Source organism: Delphinus delphis, chromosome 14, assembly GCF_949987515.2.
Source record: "Delphinus delphis chromosome 14, mDelDel1.2, whole genome shotgun sequence".
In the NCBI taxonomy this organism is placed as follows: domain Eukaryota; kingdom Metazoa; phylum Chordata; class Mammalia; order Artiodactyla; family Delphinidae; genus Delphinus; species Delphinus delphis.
The window spans coordinates 15098853-15116017 of record NC_082696.1 but is presented as its reverse complement, the minus strand read 5'-3'; the positions used below and the strand labels follow the sequence as shown (position 1 = coordinate 15116017).

The 17165-nt window shown below is 42.9% G+C and overlaps 1 protein-coding gene across 6 annotated transcripts in view; it reads left to right on the top strand.

Annotated features, from left to right (window-relative positions):
• MTHFD1L (methylenetetrahydrofolate dehydrogenase (NADP+ dependent) 1 like) overlaps positions 1 to 17165 on the top strand; it is a 195584-nt gene that overhangs the window by 24506 nt on the left and 153913 nt on the right. For all 6 annotated transcript variants that reach the window (XM_060029784.1, XM_060029788.1, XM_060029785.1 and 3 more), the window contains 4 exons: positions 3496 to 3607; positions 10051 to 10139; positions 11674 to 11771; positions 14497 to 14670. In XM_060029784.1, the coding sequence (XP_059885767.1) occupies positions 3496 to 3607; positions 10051 to 10139; positions 11674 to 11771; positions 14497 to 14670 (473 nt within the window). The remainder of the gene's footprint in view (positions 1 to 3495; positions 3608 to 10050; positions 10140 to 11673; positions 11772 to 14496; positions 14671 to 17165) is intronic.

Below are 17165 nucleotides of genomic sequence, written 5' to 3'. Positions count from 1 at the left end.
TTTTCCGTATTCCAGTGGTTTGCCCTGCGCCTCCATCTTGAAGATCCCCAGCTCCCAGATCTTGTAGGCAGGGAATTTTATATTCCTATCCTCAGCAACCTCAGTGTCTGCCCCAGGTGGCGCCTGAGAGATGGCAGGTGAAGAGTATATTCACTAAAGAATCCTGGATCTCTTTTATTCTCTTCAGTCGCTGTAATGTGAGAAGCATGTGTTTGCTGGAGAAAAGTAGCTTTTTTTTTTTTTTAAGTATTGTTCTTCATTTTGAACTTTATTTTCTGAATTGTGTTGATAACTTTTGAAGGATGTAGAAGCAGGTTTGATAGGTCTCAGGTAATTCCATCACGATGCTTCAGGACATAGCTCCAAACCTTTTTTTTCACCTGTCCTACCTTTTGTAGGCATACAGACCTCATGCCTGAGATTCATATATGCCCTTTCAAAACCGTTGATAGCATAAGTCCTGTCTTCTAACTAGGAAGGTGGGGCTGTCCTTTCTGGAGTTTCCATTTTAAAATGCATTTCATTTGCTAAGTACAAAGTTGTGAGGTTCCTTATAACTCTGCAAGTCCTATCTGTCCTCCATCTCCCCGTCCGTATTCTGAGACCTGTCCCCCATCCACACTCCCTGAAAAAGCAGTGACTTCAGAAAAGTAGTTTTCATGGTATCTAAACCCTCCGCATTCCCACGTGCTCCACGCTAAATGCCTGCATATCTGTGTCTCGCGATTGTTTTAACATTTGGTCTTCTGCCTGGGGAGTGGGCGGTTCGCTGAAAGCTGCTTCCACTCAAGTCTCAGCAGAGAAGGCAATATTTTGTTATGAGTAAAGTTTCAAGCCAGGCTTTGGCCAGGGTCCTTCCCATTAGGGAGGAAGAAAGTAGAAACAGCCAGTGAGATGATAATTCTTCTTGAATCGTAGCTCATTAAAAACCTCGCCTGGGCCTTCGTGGGTTATTTATTGATTTAAGCATCTAGCACTTTTCCTTTCCAGAAAGATTAGCATCTCCGATGCGATCACGTCTGGGGGAGGAGATTTTGGCCTTTGCGGGATCAGCTGCCCCCCCCAGTTGCTTGTTAGCACGGCCCGTTTTCGAGCCGAGTCTAGGTACACAGTTAAGGGGTCGGAATGAGATTTCCAAGATTTATCGGTAATGAAAAGAACAGGTTGTACGGAAGACACCACATGGAGGAAACTAAGTGCTCTTAGGGGACTCAATTAAACCTGTGATCCTTGGCTTTTTCCAAAATGAACATTGCAGTCTTGTACATATTAACTTCCTTTTTGTAGATGTTTTAACATGTTCTGTTTTTGCCGCCGTCGAGCGTGGAAAGTGCAGCGAAATGGCGTTTCTTATTCGCTGATCACTTGCCACACGCTAAGCATCTGTGTTTCAAGTCTTACTGTGGTTGAGTGTCTGCAGTGGTAAAGGAACACACATATTTTCTTATCAGATGTTTAAAATCCTCTTTCCATAAGAACACATTTTTCCCCTAAATGTACCATCACCTGCAAGTCTGGCTGCCTTTCAGCTCTATCTGTACAGAACCCATGGGGCGTTAACGCACTAGATTGCTGGGAATATTGGCTGTAAACCTCTTAATTCGGGTTCACAGTACTGTGACTTGGGCATTAAAAAAGTGGTTTTTCTAGTAGGGATCTCTTTTTGCATGTGATTAATACAGACTCACAGAGATACCATTTTAACATATTCCTCTTCCTGTGCCTTAGGGCGGTGCTGAAAAGCAGTGAGCACCTTCGGGCCTCATTAGCGGTACTCACTGAATTGCTCTCCCCTATTTGCATGATCCAGCTGATCCGGTGTTTCTGGGATGTTAACCTGTGCATTTAAATTTTCACCATGCTTCTCCTATCATGGGAGCTCGGAGCTGCTCTAGATCTTGGCTTTTTTGTTCCCAAGATTCCTGAGACTTTAGCTGATGCAGCCTCTTGCCCAAACAGTGTTACAGACTTGGGCTGAGGAGCTGGCCTGGTCCTTCCCCATGATCTTCAGCGATCAGCATGTCCAAGCTGAGAGCGGATGAGGACCATTGGAGCCCGTTCACTTCCTGGGCTGTTGGGTGGTTGGGTGAGGGTAGTGGCACTGGGGGTGTTTTTGTGTTTTGTCTTCCGTTCCTGTCTGTTTGATTCTGAAGAGTCTGCAGTCAGTTGCAGGGCATTGAAGTCTGTGGAAAAAGCAATGGGGGAGGGGCCATCAGCACTACAGAGTGGAGGGCTGTCAGCTTCCCTCTCTTTCTGCCTCATAGAGTATTGAGTATTCCAAGGCTGTGTTTGCTAGGGAGACAGGACATACCATAGAGGTACTTACACTCCCTGAGCCTCAGTTTACTTGTCCATTAAATGGGTATGATGAAACCAACCTCACGTATTTGTGAGCTGACACGTGCAGCTGTTGGTATTTTCCCCATGGGTCTAAGATTCCTTCTTCAGCTCTCTCCCTCCACATATGGATCCACTTGGAAGTCTGGTTGTTTAGTTGGTACTGGGACAGGTGGTCATTCTTCTGTTGAGGCCAGAACCAACCTCTCACCCTGCTTCATAACCATCCTTCCAGACATGTTCCTCCTGTGCCGTGTTACCAAAATACAAACAGGGCAGACATGTGAATGTCTTTTGTAGTAGTGGTTGCATTGTTTCCTTTTTCTTTAAGGAAAAAAAAAAAAAAACAGTTTGACAAGAGACTAACCAGGACCTCAAGGAAAATGCGATTCTTGCTTGAGCTCTTGAAAATCTGTCCATGGATCTAGTACAAGTTCCATATGGGTCTAATTTTGATTATGCAGTTGTACAGGCCGGAAGGCTCCCTGCACTGGTCAGATCTTCAAGTGGCTTCATTGCGACCAGCACTATCTCCCCCCTACGGCAGGATGCTGCATGAGTCAGGATGCTGTCCACCCGCTTCAGCTTGCAGTCTCCTCCTCCCATCAGTGCCGTTTCCTTGGCCCCATCCTTTTTCTTGATATTGCAGTTAGTGTTGAAAACATGTAAATGATAAGACTACACGTAGTATATATGCTGAAGTGACTGCCCTGAAGAAATTTTTTTTTTTTTAATAAGAGTAAACACTTTATTTTCTTTGTTGCTGTACAGATCACAATGATGGACCTGTCCTTCTCTGTCTCTCTCCTTTTCGTGGCCATGCCATGCGGCATGTGGGATCTTAGTTCCCCACATGCCACATCCCAGGGATCGAACCCGAGTCCCCTGCAGTGGAAGCAGGGTTCTAACCACTGGACTGCCAGGGAAGTCCCCCTGAAGAAATTTTTAAAGCTTTTTTTTTCTAGGATATGATGATCACGTTTGGTTTGTACTAATATGAGCTACATTAGTAAATTAGTAAAGTGATTCTGTCAGTGCATCCGTGTGGAACTGAACTCTGAAGATTGTTGTCTGTTACATTGAAGGCATTTGGCGTTGATCGTCACGTCTTTATGCTACAGTTGACAATGTGTGTGGTGTTTTTCTTTTTCTTTCTAGCTTCATGAGGCTGACATTGTGATCTTGGGCTCACCCAAGCCGGAAGAGATTCCCCTTTCTTGGATTCAGCCAGGAACTACTGTTCTCAACTGTTCCCATGACTTTCTGTCAGGTAAATGTCTTCAAATTGGTGCTAGGCCGCTGATCAAAATAGGTGAGATTGCTATGAGGAAAGTTAATCTTCTTCAGAAGAGTCTGTTCCCGAAATGATGGTTGCTGTCAACATACCTACACAGGTAACGTGCCTGCCTTTTGGGTTGCTTGATGCTGGAACCACATTGCCGGGCAAAGAGCAGCCAAGGTGCCAGCTGCAGTAAGGGCCTCTCCTCCTCTTCTGTTCTTCCCCCTTCATCAGCATGTCCCCTGCTGGCCTCTGGCATCAAGCAGTCGAGTCGGTTGTGGCCTAAAGTAGGACATTTTTACAGGTGTGAGGTAAACTAGAAACAGTGGTTTTCACAGTCTTTCAAAAAACAGCTGAGGGCTTCCCCGGTGGCGCAGTGGTTGAGAGTCCGCCTGCCGATGCAGGGGACGCGGGTTCGTGCCCCGGTCCGGGAAGATCCCACATGCCGCGGAGCGGCTGGACCCGTGAGCCATGGCCGCTGAGCCTACGCGTCCGGAGCGTTTGCTCCGCAACAGGAGAGGCCACAACAGTGAGAGGCCCGCGTACCGCAAAAAAAATCCAAAAAATCAGCTGAATCCTTTCTCCTAAAGCAGTCTTGGGTGAACCTCAACACGTAAAAGCAGATGAAAACACAGCTACCAGAGGGATGGGAGTGGAGACTAGCTCCCCTGTGTTTGTAATTTCCCTTTGCAGTGACCCCCTCACGCACTCCCTTGGAGCCACAAAGTCACTTCAAAACACTGTGAAAGTCACCCTTAGAAACCGAAGAGGTCTTAGGATGGGTGCTGGTATTTGATGGTATTTGCCAACGGACCCAGGAACATCCTGGACCGCATCAGGTCACCCTCAGGGTAGCTGAACTGTGCCAGCCCCAGGGCACTCAGCCCAGGCGCCAGTAGGGACACCCTTTTCTCATTCACAGAAAGACACTCAGGCTAAGAGAGCTTTAGCACACCCAGCCCACCCCCTCAAGACCCTGAGTGACATGTGTATGCAAGAGACAATTGCAGAGGGAGACAGAGAACCCTCTTTGTTACCCATGGCCTCCAAATTTCAACATGTGGTAGGGGAGGCTGTACTGAACTGTCCAGGAGGATGGCGTTTTTTCCCTCAAAGCTGGTCAGAACTTGGACCAAAAGGAGCAGAGGTCTCTACCGGTACCACACTGGAGTTCTAGACCTTGAAACTCAGGCAGCCCCGGAACACAGAGTGAAGTAGAGAATAGTATCAAGGAGAAAATAAATGTAACTTCTGATCCAGTCACCTTGAGATAACCATTTTACATTTTTCCATTAAAAAAGCACTAAACTTAATTTTATTGAAATACAGTGGAAAGAAAAGAAAGTAATATGCTAAAAGCTCTACTGAAATTCATTTAACTGTTTCTTCAAAAACAGAAATAATGCACCTTCCTTTCTGGGAAATGTAGCTCCTCCCAGAATCGACCAATCAGATTAAAAACCCTTGGAGCTGAAGGGCTAGGGGGTTGTTTGGGGTGCTTTGAAAGGAAGATGCTCAAGAATTTCCCCAAATGCTCATGTACTCAGTTCACAGATGAGCGCACACATGAATAAAGCAGTTTGAGGTACAATATAATACGAATGTAGGATTAATGGCTCTTTTTAGCAAATAGAAGGCAGGTACTAAATTACTTCTTTGAAATATATGTAATTTCTGGGTATAACTTCTTTTTTTTTTCCCTGAAAAAAACAATGCCTAACCCATTAATAGTGGAAATGCACTATAGATTTGCTCAGAATCCTAGTTGGACTAGGATAGTCAGTTATGACTCTATTATTTTTTTTAATGAATGTTTCCTTGCTACAATGTTTACTTGCTGTTTTTTATTAGAGTTTATGTGTTTAGGACAATTTTGGTACAATCCTGGCTGGAGATAGGAGAGTCTGCTTCAGTGTTCTTTGGGAATCCCCATGAGCCATATGTTTTATTGGTGAAACGGTGCCTCATTTCTAATAAGTTTCTTTTTAGGACTTTTATTTTTTAAAGGCATTTTAAAAACATTAGATTTAGATGTAACAATTCTCTTGAGGGAAAAAAATAAGAGCAAGCATTATGTTTTAACAATTCTGTATGTAGACTGATTGCAGTTAGTTTATTTTCAATTTATCTGGTCCAGTAGTAGTGGTTTTATTGATTTTTGAATGCCCAGTGCCCAGAACGGTGCCGGACGTTTAGGAAGGGATCAGTAAATACTGAGTGAATAAACATGGACTCAGAATTGTACTCTAATTGATTGCACTTTTTTTTTTTTGCGGTACGCGGGCCTCTCACTGTTGTGGCCTCTCCTGTTGCGGAGCACAGGCTCCGGACGCGCAGGCTCAGCGGCCATGGCTCACGGGCCCAGCCGCTCCGCGGCATGTGGGATTTTCCCGGACTGGGGCACGAACCCATGTCCCCTGCATCGGCAGGCAGACTCTCAACCACTGCGCCACCAGGGAAGCCCTGATTGCACTTTTAAGTTAGTTGCAGATATAGAGACATTTCCTTGAACTTGTATCCCACTTAAAAACAGGGCTGACGGCACAAAGGCAAAGATGAAAAATCCTACTCTGATTAAATGGACGAACGTTTTCCAGTCGGTACTGTTTATGATAGCGTTACATTTCTCAGTTGTCAAAAGTTTTTTTGTTTTGTTTTGTTTTCGCTGCGTTGGGTCTTCATTGCTGAGCGTGGGCTTTCCCTAGTTGCGGTGAGCAGGGGCTACTCTTCATTGAGGTGCACGGGCTTCTCATTGTGGTGGCTTCTCTTGTTGTGGAGCACAGGCTCTAGGCGCACGGGCTTCAGTAGTTGCAGCATGTGGGCTCAGTAGTTGTGGCACATGGGCTTAGTTGCTCCACGGCATGTGGGATCGTCCCGGACCAGGGCTCGAACCCATGCCCCCTGCATTGGCAGGTGGATTTTCAACCACTGCACCACCAGGGAAGTCCAACACTTTTAATTTTAGCAACTTTAATTAGCATGAAAATTTAATCTATGAGTAAATTGGAGAAAGGCATTTTCCCTCTCTTTTATATATAACTTTCCACTTTAGACAAATGAAGATCTTTTTCAAACATTATTAAAAGGAAAGTTGCTTTTATTTAAACTTCAGAGAAAAAGAATTTTTAATACACTTATGATTGGGTGAAGGCAGGGCTTTATAATGAAATTTTCATGGTCATCTTAATGGTGCAGGGTTCCCCTTCCCACCCCCCCCCCGTAAAAATAGATAGAATATGGTGATTTATGATGAGGTAATTCTATAGAGCCATTTTATTGAATACCTAATCCCCAGAGAGATTTGCTTGATGGCTGATATCCCAGAAGCAGTGCTCGGAAAACAATTATACCTAACTTGTTGGATCTGTTCACTCTTCTATGGCATGAGTCTCATGTTTAGATTGAAAACAGGGACATAGCAGTGTTCAGTTTTCTAGCTATAAGAATAATTTTATTTTTAAAACAATTATTTCAAATGAAGGAAGTGGGCTGTGATTTTGTAATGCTGTGCTTGCGAAAGGTCAGAAATCATCCTAAGCAAAACCACTGTGCACTCTAATATTCAAACTCACTTTCTGATGTACCAAATGGGACAAAGGAGAAACTGGTCTTAATACTTGGGCCCAGAGAACAGTATCAAAACAGCAACTTTATGGGTCAGAGTAGTTCACAGCATCATTTTAAGCACACATAAGTCAGCAGGGAGCCCTGGGCTGCATCCCAGGACTCGTGCTAATCAAAGTTGCTAAAATCCCCAGGGTGGCCTCAAAACAGCTCCTTTCAGAAAAGGATTGTTCTGATTTCCAGGGAAAGTCTTATAACACTTTAGCCTTAAATTTTCCGATTGTGGCAAGTTTGGTTATTATAAGAAAAATTATAAGTGAAAGGCCATCTTTTAAAGTGATTCACTGACTTGTCCCTGGAGGAAGGAACTGTGAGTTAATGGGGAGTGGTTAGTGGGAAGTGAAAAGACCCATTTGGTTTGGGATGGGAGCCCTGCTGGACTCACAGACTGAGTGTGGACACCCCTCCGGGTGGGGCCCTGCCTCTGCATAGGCAAGGGGGTGATGTAATGATTTCCTTTTTCAATTCTCCTTAGCCAAGAAATTTATTAAGAATGTATTCCTGATTCACTGAGTTACCATCTTAATTGCTTCAATTTCTCCAGATTCAGAACTTACAATCCATTTTAAGATTGCATTGATTCCTACTACAAAAATGATACAGTGGTTATGATAGAACATTTTTGAAGTATACAATAGAAAAGAAGAAAGTAACTTCTGACCCAGTCATCTTGAGATAACCATCTTAGATTTTTTCCTATGAAAAAATTACACTCAATTTTATTGGATGGAATATAGTAGAAGGAAAAGAAAATAACATACTAAAAGCATTGCTGGAATTCTGATAACTCTTCTTCAAAAAGAGAAATATTGGTCCCTACAAGATTCTCCTAAAGTTTGAAATATGAGTGTATGTGTCTTTTGTGTTGTGTTTTAAAGTCTTCATTTGTTTTAGCCATGTTCTGTTTTATGCAAGACAGTGGCTAAGAGTACTGGAGAAATTATTCACTGTGTAATTCTGTAGGTGAAATAGTCTTCATTCACAGAGGTATTTGTGATTTATTCCTGTAACATGCATTTGTAAGTTGAGATCACATCCTAGAATGTAGCTTTTTCTTATTTCTCCATCATTTAAAGAAAGAGGTAAGAAAGAGGGAAGCATATTTCTTTTCTTTAGTGGCTGGATAAGAGCTTTAGGTCAGATCTCTAGTGGTTCAAACAAAAGAAAACAAATCTCTCTCATTCTCTAGACTCTTGGCTTTTGCCTAAATATGATTTATAAAACTGAAGTGTTGCTAATCTTTAAACAACACCTGAGGGATATGATTTTCCAACACCCTTAATACATTTGACAATAGAACATTACAAAACACTTAACTTTTGTTTCATGCTCTTTCTTGCAAAGAACTTCCAGGAAAATGGATAATTTAAAAGTAGAGTGGTCATGGACTTCCCTAGTGGCACAGTGGTTAAGAATCCACCTGCCAATGCAGGGGACACGGGTTCGACACCTGGTCCAGGGAGATGCCACATGCCGTGGAGCACCTAAGCCCGTCTGCCACAACTACTGAGCCTGCGCTCTAGAGCCTGTGAGCCACAACTACTGAGCCCATGTGCCACAACTACTGAAGCCCTCGTGCCTAGAGCCCGTGCTCCGCAACAAGAGAAGCCACCGTAACGAGAAGCCCTCGCACCACGAGGAAGGGTAGCCCCCGCTCGCCACAACTAGAGAAAGCCCACGTGCAGCAATGAAGACTCAACTCAGCCAAAAATAAATAAATAATTTTTTTTTTTTAAAAAAAGTGGCGTGGTCCAATATATACACTACCAAATGTAAAATAGATAGCTAGTAGGAAGCAGCCGCATAGCACAGGGAGATCAGCTCGGTGCTTTGTGTCCACCTAGAGTGGTGGGATAGGGAGGGTCAGAGGGAGATGCAAGAGGGAGGGGATATGGGGATATATGTATATGTATAGCTGATTCACTGTGTTATACAGCAGAAATTAACACACTATTGTAAATCATTATACTCCAATAAAGATGGTAAAAAAATTAAATAAATAGATAAAGAGTAGAGTGGTGGAAAAAGAAGGAAATAGTTTCTTACTTCAAAAAAGTTACTATTAGCAATGTTTCTCTTCTCTAAGAGAGGATGTAGACTAAAGCATTTTACATGTATGTTTACTTTTCATAAACTTCCTAAGTGCCAACCCCAGTAGAATTCTTATAAAATGCCTCTGTGTTTTGAAATCCAGGTAATCCTCAAAGTTAATGCCCTAAAATATAATTTCTCAGTTTAGATGAAAAATTGGCTCTGTCACTTTTATGACAGGGATTTAAAAAAATTATCCAAGAAAGCCTGATCGTTCACAGAACACTTTAACTAGCTTGTCCTATAGGTGTTTTAGTCCTCCTTTTTATATAGGGTTGCCCAAAAAGTTTGTTCGGGTTTTTCCGTAAGATGTTATGGAAAAACCCAAACGAACTCTTTGGCCAACTCAATACTTTGTATTCATACATGAAATTGCTTTGATTTTTTAATTTATTGTTTAAACATGCATACGATATGACAAGCACTTTACATTACCATATCACATTGAATTCTCACAAAACTCTACAAGGTTGAACAACATTAATTAACAGGCCCAGAGTCACAATTGCAAGTAAGCGGTAGAGGCAAGAGTTTAAAGCACTCAAACTCCAAATATGTGGCCCAATTGAGAGCCCCAAGGCTGTGCCAGGACCTGCCTGGTAACGTTTCTGTAGCTGTGCCATGACATGCTAACTTGCTTGGTTGGAAACGAGAACATCATTCATCGTCCTGGCATTTTACAAGGAACAATATGCTGAAAGTCTTTTTTTTTTCCCCAGGGAAGCTTGGATGCAGTTCTCCCGGTGTCCATGGTACTGGTCCCATCGCAGAAGACGTGAGTCTCCTTGCTGCCGCTCTGCGGATTCAGGTTTGTCTGACACAGCTATTTGAGAATTTTTGAGTTTGGAGCTTCAGTGAATAGTTGCTAACATTTGGAAGTGTTTTCTGTTTAGCAGACACAGTGTCAAACACTTTACAAACATGATGTCATTTAATTCTCACAACAATCCTGTAAGATAGTGTTATTCCCATTTGATAGATGAGAAGATGGAGACTTGGAAAATTTAAGTTACTTGCCTTTGGTCACATGACAAGTATGGGGCAGGGACCCACATCAGGGTCCTCTATTAGTTATCTATTGATGTGTAATAAATTACCCCCCAGATTTAGCCATTTAAAACAACAAACATTTATTATCTCAGTTTCTGTGGGTCACATATTTGGAGCCGCGTAGCTGGATGGTTCTGGCTTGGAGTCTCTCATGTGGTTGAAATCAAGATGGCGGGGCTGTAGTCATCTGAAGGGCTTGACTGGGGCCAGAGGAGTCAAGATGGCGCCCTCACATGGCTGTTGGCATGTGGTATTTAAATCCTCTTTGGCTATGGGCAGGATGCCTTTGTTCCTCATCCCCTGGATTTTTCCATGGGGCTGCTCACGATGTGGCAGCTGACTTCCCCCAGAATGAGGGATCAAAGGAGAGAGCAAGGAGGAAACTGCAGTAGGTTTTGTGACCCAGTCTCCAGAGTCACGTGCCACCACCTCCTCTTTTCTTCTTTGCTAGAACTGAGCCACCAATGTAGTTCACAACCCAGGGAAAGGGAATTGGGCTCATCTCTTGAAGACAGGAGTGTTAAAGAGTTTGTGGACATCTTTTTGAACCACCGCTATCTGTGTGACCTAAAGCCCAAGGTCTCCGGCTCCCCACTCCTGTGCGCTAGGCTGGTGCCGAAGCCTGCAGTGAGGGTGCCGGCCAGCAGAGGCATTAAGTAGCAGTAGAGAAACCTGAGCCTCTAATTGAACAGAAGCAGGTTTTAGTTCATTTCTTTCTTAATACATGCAATACCCAATTAAAAATTTTACTTCAAAATGGGACGTAGTGCATTTCTGTAAGGCATCTGTGTTACATTGCAACTAAAGGCAAATATTATTTCTATATATATGTGTGTGTGTGCATGTATGTATATATATATGTGTATATATATATATGTATGACTGATAATTCGGTTTGCTTGTTCTATTATATCAACTGTAGAAGGATTATGCTTGCAATGGTGCAGATTTTTGGTGAAGCTGGGCATCCCAGCTAGCCTGTCATGCATTCTCATATTTCCCTCATTTTTCTTCTCTGAGGTGATGCTATAATTGTAATCCATGTACTTGATGCCTTTAGTGAATACAAACTTTAATAGTACTTGTATCTCACATTTTCTTTTTTAAGAAAAATCTGCACATTTAACTACGTGTGAATAAAATGAGTCCTGGTGTTCACTTGGATTACTGTGCAACTTATACTCCTTTTCATGACAATATCCCTGAACGATATTCGATATTTTCATAGTTTAGATGTGTAACCTGTCAGCTTTTACTTTTCTAACATGCTTTCCTTCCTATCCCTATTGAAGAACATGGTTAGTAGCAGAAGGAGGTGGTTCCGTGAGCAGCAGTACAGGAGGTGGAGACTTCACTGCTTGAAACTTCAGCCTCTGTCCCCCGTACCAAGGTATTCAGGTGATTTGTTTATACTGACATCGGCTCACCAAAGTGCCTTAGATACCCAAAGTTACCCATTGGTTAGGGGCACAACTTGTGGTGTTATGGCTTTGATGGTGGATAATTTTCTCTAACCAAATTGCTGCACTATTTTTTCTTTCTTTTTTTTTTTTTTTTTTTTTGGGCCACGCTGTGCGGCATGCGGGACCTTATTTCCCTGACCAGGGGTCGAACCATGCCCCTGGCATTGGGAGCACGAAGTCTTAACCACTGGACCGCCAGGGAAGTCCTGCTGCACCATTTTTTTCTGTCATTTAATTCCTCCAAAATTAAATGATAATGAACATGTTGACCATATTCTGTCAGTTCTAAGATGTAGATTTTTTTTAGTTTCTGAAATCAGGATGCACCTTATTGTCAATGATGTACCCTGTATTCAGTGGCAGTGTTTTTTCTTAAAATAATGGTATCTTAGATTTGACAGAATACGGTAATGTCATATTTGGAATACGCTTTTCAGTGTTAGAAATGCCCAACACACACGTCAGCTTGGTCTTCAGGGCCTTGTAGGTTTCTACGCTGTGGGTAAATGACCAACCAAACCAAACGCCATTAGACGTGGGACCGGAGCTCTGCCTTCTTCAGAACGTGGTGGCATCTGCTCTCTGACAGGACACTCTGGGAGGGTCCAGATGGATATTTTCTTCAGCGTGGTATTTAATGAAGTGTGAAGTGTAAGCTACATATTCCCTCTGTATAAATTTGGAAATACAAACTGCAGGACAGTCTCAGCATGTGATTTTGGAACAGTTTGCTAGATAAGCTATCTGAGCCAGGCAAATGCATTTTCCAGCCTCGCAGTGAATCCCCCATGGCCACCCCTCCTCCTGTGAATTGGCCCAGTCCCCTTCCTACAGGACGCCCATAAGTCCAGCGCTTAACCAGGTGATGCTGTCTGCCAGCATGGAATACACAGGATGTAGGAGATAACACCACCCGGAACTGACTCATTTTTCACTTGATAACCAGTTGCTTTTCAGAATTGACCTCTGTTTCCTTGGGCCACAGCCCAACACTAAGTTTCGATTATACCCACCAGGCTGGTGAAACCCTCCAAGCTATGTTTTCACACCTCAAATAGACTAAACGTCTTAGTTATCTTCTGTGTTCATTAATACATAAATTCCAAGGAATGTTCTTTGTAATATCATCCCCGTAGTTGTGCAGTCTGTTTCATAAAATAGTTTTTGAGGTTACTTACGTTGTTATAGAACCTTCATATTTAAAAGTCAATGAGTGAATTCTACTTACAGAGAGCTGAAAAAAACTTGAGAAGGATTCAGCCAAATTGTGTACAAATCCAAATAAATTCCACTTGGCGGGAAAAGCCCCTAAATTGCTTAACCAAATTTGATTCCTACAGCCACTGGGGAAAGAAAGGCAGGCTGAGTAGTTTATAAATCACTCAGAAAATCAAAATGATGTCACCATCACTCTTCAGCTAGTGAAGAGAAAACCGTGGAGGTTTTGCAAGAGTAGGCTCTTCAATTTAGGAGATTGTGGGAGGAGAGAAACAGAAAAAAAAAAGGTGTACTCAGGAAGGCGAAATGAAGTGGGAGCACGGACAGTGAAGGCTGGGGTGCTGTTGGTGGGGGAAGAATCAGAAAGGACAATGTAGGTGGACCTGGGGAAGGGGTTACCTAGCTGCAGGTACAGAGCTCCGCCCACATCTGGGCAGAGGCACCCTTCCCCCTCTCCCGCTCTAGTGGGCATTGGAAGTAGGTTTACTGTTACCTCTTGCACCAGAGTCAGGCTCCATGGGGTCATGGAGGAGAACATAGGGTAGTATGAGGTCTGAGAGATTGTCTGCGGAAAAAATAGAGCAGGGGGCTGCCTACCAGTGGAGAGACCGCTGCGCCGCAAGATAGGGGCCCCAGGGTGAATCAGGAAACTGCTGCATTGTCACACATCAGCCCTCAAGACCAAGTCACAGACGGACGGAGGGGCCAGACCCCCGAAGAAAGAAGCGGCTGAGCTCAGGAGCCCCAAGAGGCTCTCTCTGAGAAGTCTTGATTTTCACAGCACTCCTGTTAAGATGAGCGGCAGCTTGCACATCTTAACCAGTGAAATAGAATAGTTGAGTTGTTTGCCCAGCGACACTCTGGAGTTCCTAAAATTTCCTGTGTCTGAAGTCGAGTCTCGGGCACTAGCTCCATTTACCGACAGTTATGTAATTAATGAAATATTTTGAAATACGATTTTTGACTTGAGAGGGAAAATATGGACACAGATAAAACAAAAGAGTATTTCCACATTTTTGAATTGCCAAGAGACACATGTGGCTAGCCCAGTAATAAAGCATTATGCAATAACGCCTCTATTCCTGGTTAAGGAATTCAGCGATGACCCATAAAAAACACTGTGCTCTATCGTGGAGTTATCTTGAGGGGTGGCCTTTGGACACGTGGTAATAATCCATCTCCTTTCCTATGGCAGAGGTGTATCCTGGCACCTGGGAAGAATTCTAGAATCTTTAAGAGTTGCTTCTCTATCTAAAGCAATGTACCGTTTTCTTACGCACTTTAATTGTTAGCAGTTGTACTTAATCCTACTTGGGAGAAAGGGCCACAAAGCCATTGGATCTAATTGTTGGCATGGTGTACAGCTGTTTTCTACTCAAGCAGCGACCACCTAAGCTGAGCAGACTCTCTTACCTCTTATGTTTCCCCACCCAGTGATATCGAGATTTCAAGAGCACAGACTCCAAAAGCTGTGGATATCCTTGCCAAGGAGATAGGGTTGCTTGCAGATGAAATTGAAATCTATGGCAAAAGCAAAGCCAAAGTCCGTTTGTCCCTGCTAGAAAGGTTAAAGGATCAAGCAGATGGAAAATACGTCTTAGTTGCTGGGTAAGACTACTTTTAAAATCTCTTTTACTGAGAAGACGTTTATAAAACTCTCTTCCCTGTTTGTATCTGTCACCACACCCCTCAAATCCATCCTCTTCTCCAGCCTGACATTATTTTGTCCATTTCCCTTGGCCGTCCTTCATTTGACATGAGGTAAGTTTTTATTTTCAGTGTAAAACAAATGAGTCTCCTCCACAGAATATACAGTGTAACGAGTTCCTAATCCAGGACTTCGCTTTTTGTTTCCCATATTGTGTTTTGATCACCCTGGTTCTGCCTTGGATTTTTCATTTCGCTTTTCATGATAAAAATTAAAATAAGAATTGAAAGTAAAATATTTTGAGCCGAATGGGTTGTTTTCCTACTTAGAAATAACATTGGAAAATGAACGGATCATTGTGTGAGACTTAGACTTTTCGATTAGTATCCTTAATATTTATGAATTTGCGTTACAAAAACTCATCTCTCTTTCTTGCATTTCAGAATTAATATTGGGCCATTTACATTTGTGTTGCTCGTTTTACGAAAGGCAGATGCACAGTTTTTGTGAAAAGGAGCCATTTGCTTTATTTTGCCTCTTTTTTAAAAAAAGAAATACATTCATCAGCTGAAAAACAATAGAAAACAAGGGATTTCAAATATTTATTTAATGTGAGCATTAGGAGCATGTAAGGGAGCATTAGGAGACTGTATAACTTCCTTTGTTGTCTTGAAATGTCATTGCATTGACTTACTAATGGTATATAGGCCGAGGCTTGGGGCACAAAACCCTGTTTGTTAACAGGCAGAGACATTTTTGTAACTGGACTTGACTTACAGTTAGCTTGGTTTTTACATATCTGATTATTCATGTAAGTGCTTTATTTCTTCTTCGGGTTATAAAAGTCATGCATACTTGTAAAACTATTTGAAAAATACAGAAAGTAAAAACAAGAAAGTATAAACGGCTGTTCACATTTGAGACCATCTTGACACAAAGGCAGTCTGTCATAAATGAGATCATTGAACACATGCTATTCTGTAAGCAACTTGATTATTTAACAATATGTTGTATACCTAGCTCCGTGGGAGTCAGGATAGAGCTGTGTTATCATTTTGCATGACTACCTGACATGCTACTGCTCACATCCCAGATTCTTCAATGTGCTGGGGGTAGGGCTTGGGGGGGGTGGTAGAAATGCCTGGGATGAGGGTGGGTTCCATTCTACACATCTTCCCAGCACCAAGAAACATAGCTGTGGCTCAGCCACTGATAGTAAAGCATGTTTCTCATTCTTCTTCAAGTGTATTAAGGCAGAAAAAAGGTTTGAAGATATCATAGAGATGTCCCACAATTTATTTAACCAATTCTCTATTGATGGGCTCTCAAATTGTTCCCCATCTTTGGCCATTATAAGCAGTGCTGAAATTCACAACCATGGGCATGCATATTTGTGCATTTATCCAATAATCTGCTTAGGAACAATCCCTAGAGATGAATTCAATTTTTCATACCTACAAATAAAGATAAAACTACAGATAAAGCAAGATAGCATCCATAATATCACCTCTTTAATGGTATCATAATTTCTTCATATCTCTTCCCCTTTTTCCTTTAGCCTTCCTCTGCCCCCCGACCTCACCCCCCATCCCACCCCCCAGCTCCTCTTTCCCCATCTCCTTCTGTTACTGTTTTCTAAGAGAGATGGACAGCTAGAGTCATTCGGTGGCTGTGTTTTTAAGGAATTCATACCTTGCTGCAGCACCTCTGTTGCCTGTGGCTTAAACCTCTCAGACTTCCAGGTTCACCGCAGCTGGATTCCCAATCCTAATGGGATGCTCTCCAGCCTAGGACCCCAGCCCTGATGTCCCCATAACTGAGCTGTAGGAAACCTCTTTGAGGGGAGATGTGGCCTCAACTGAGGCACCCTCTGGGGGGGTAGATCTGTGAAAGGAGCTGGCTGACGGCAGGGGGTGGGTACTCCTGGGTCCCAGAGTCTGGAGGGAACATCTAGTCAGTCAGTGTTGCTGTTCTGGAAGTGGGCTTCACGCAAGTTTGTTTACAGTGAATAAATTAACTCTGAGACATTAAGAACTTCAGAAGCAAATTTAGCATCTTATCCACAGATTTGCTTCCCTTCTTCCAGGATTTAGGTGCTCTTAGTAAGTGGGTTTGCTGGTTTTCTCACCCTGTTTAAGGTAGGAAGAATTAGGAAAACTCAGGAGGATGTGGTCTCAGTTTACGAAGGAAGAACCATGCAGCCATTTTTCACATGGAAGGGCTGTGATTTACTCTGTTTTGGGCTTGTCAGTATTGGAAATAAAAGCACAAATCTAGACAAGGCCCTGCCCTTCACTGGGAACACAGAATTGATACTTGTAAAACAAAACCTGTGATGGTATTGTTATCAGATTCCAAACCTGAAGTCATAACCTGGCCTCCAGCCACATGCCAGAGAGTGACCGCCAGCCTGGCCGCCTAGATTGCCACTACGTGTTGGTCCATACCCAGTAGA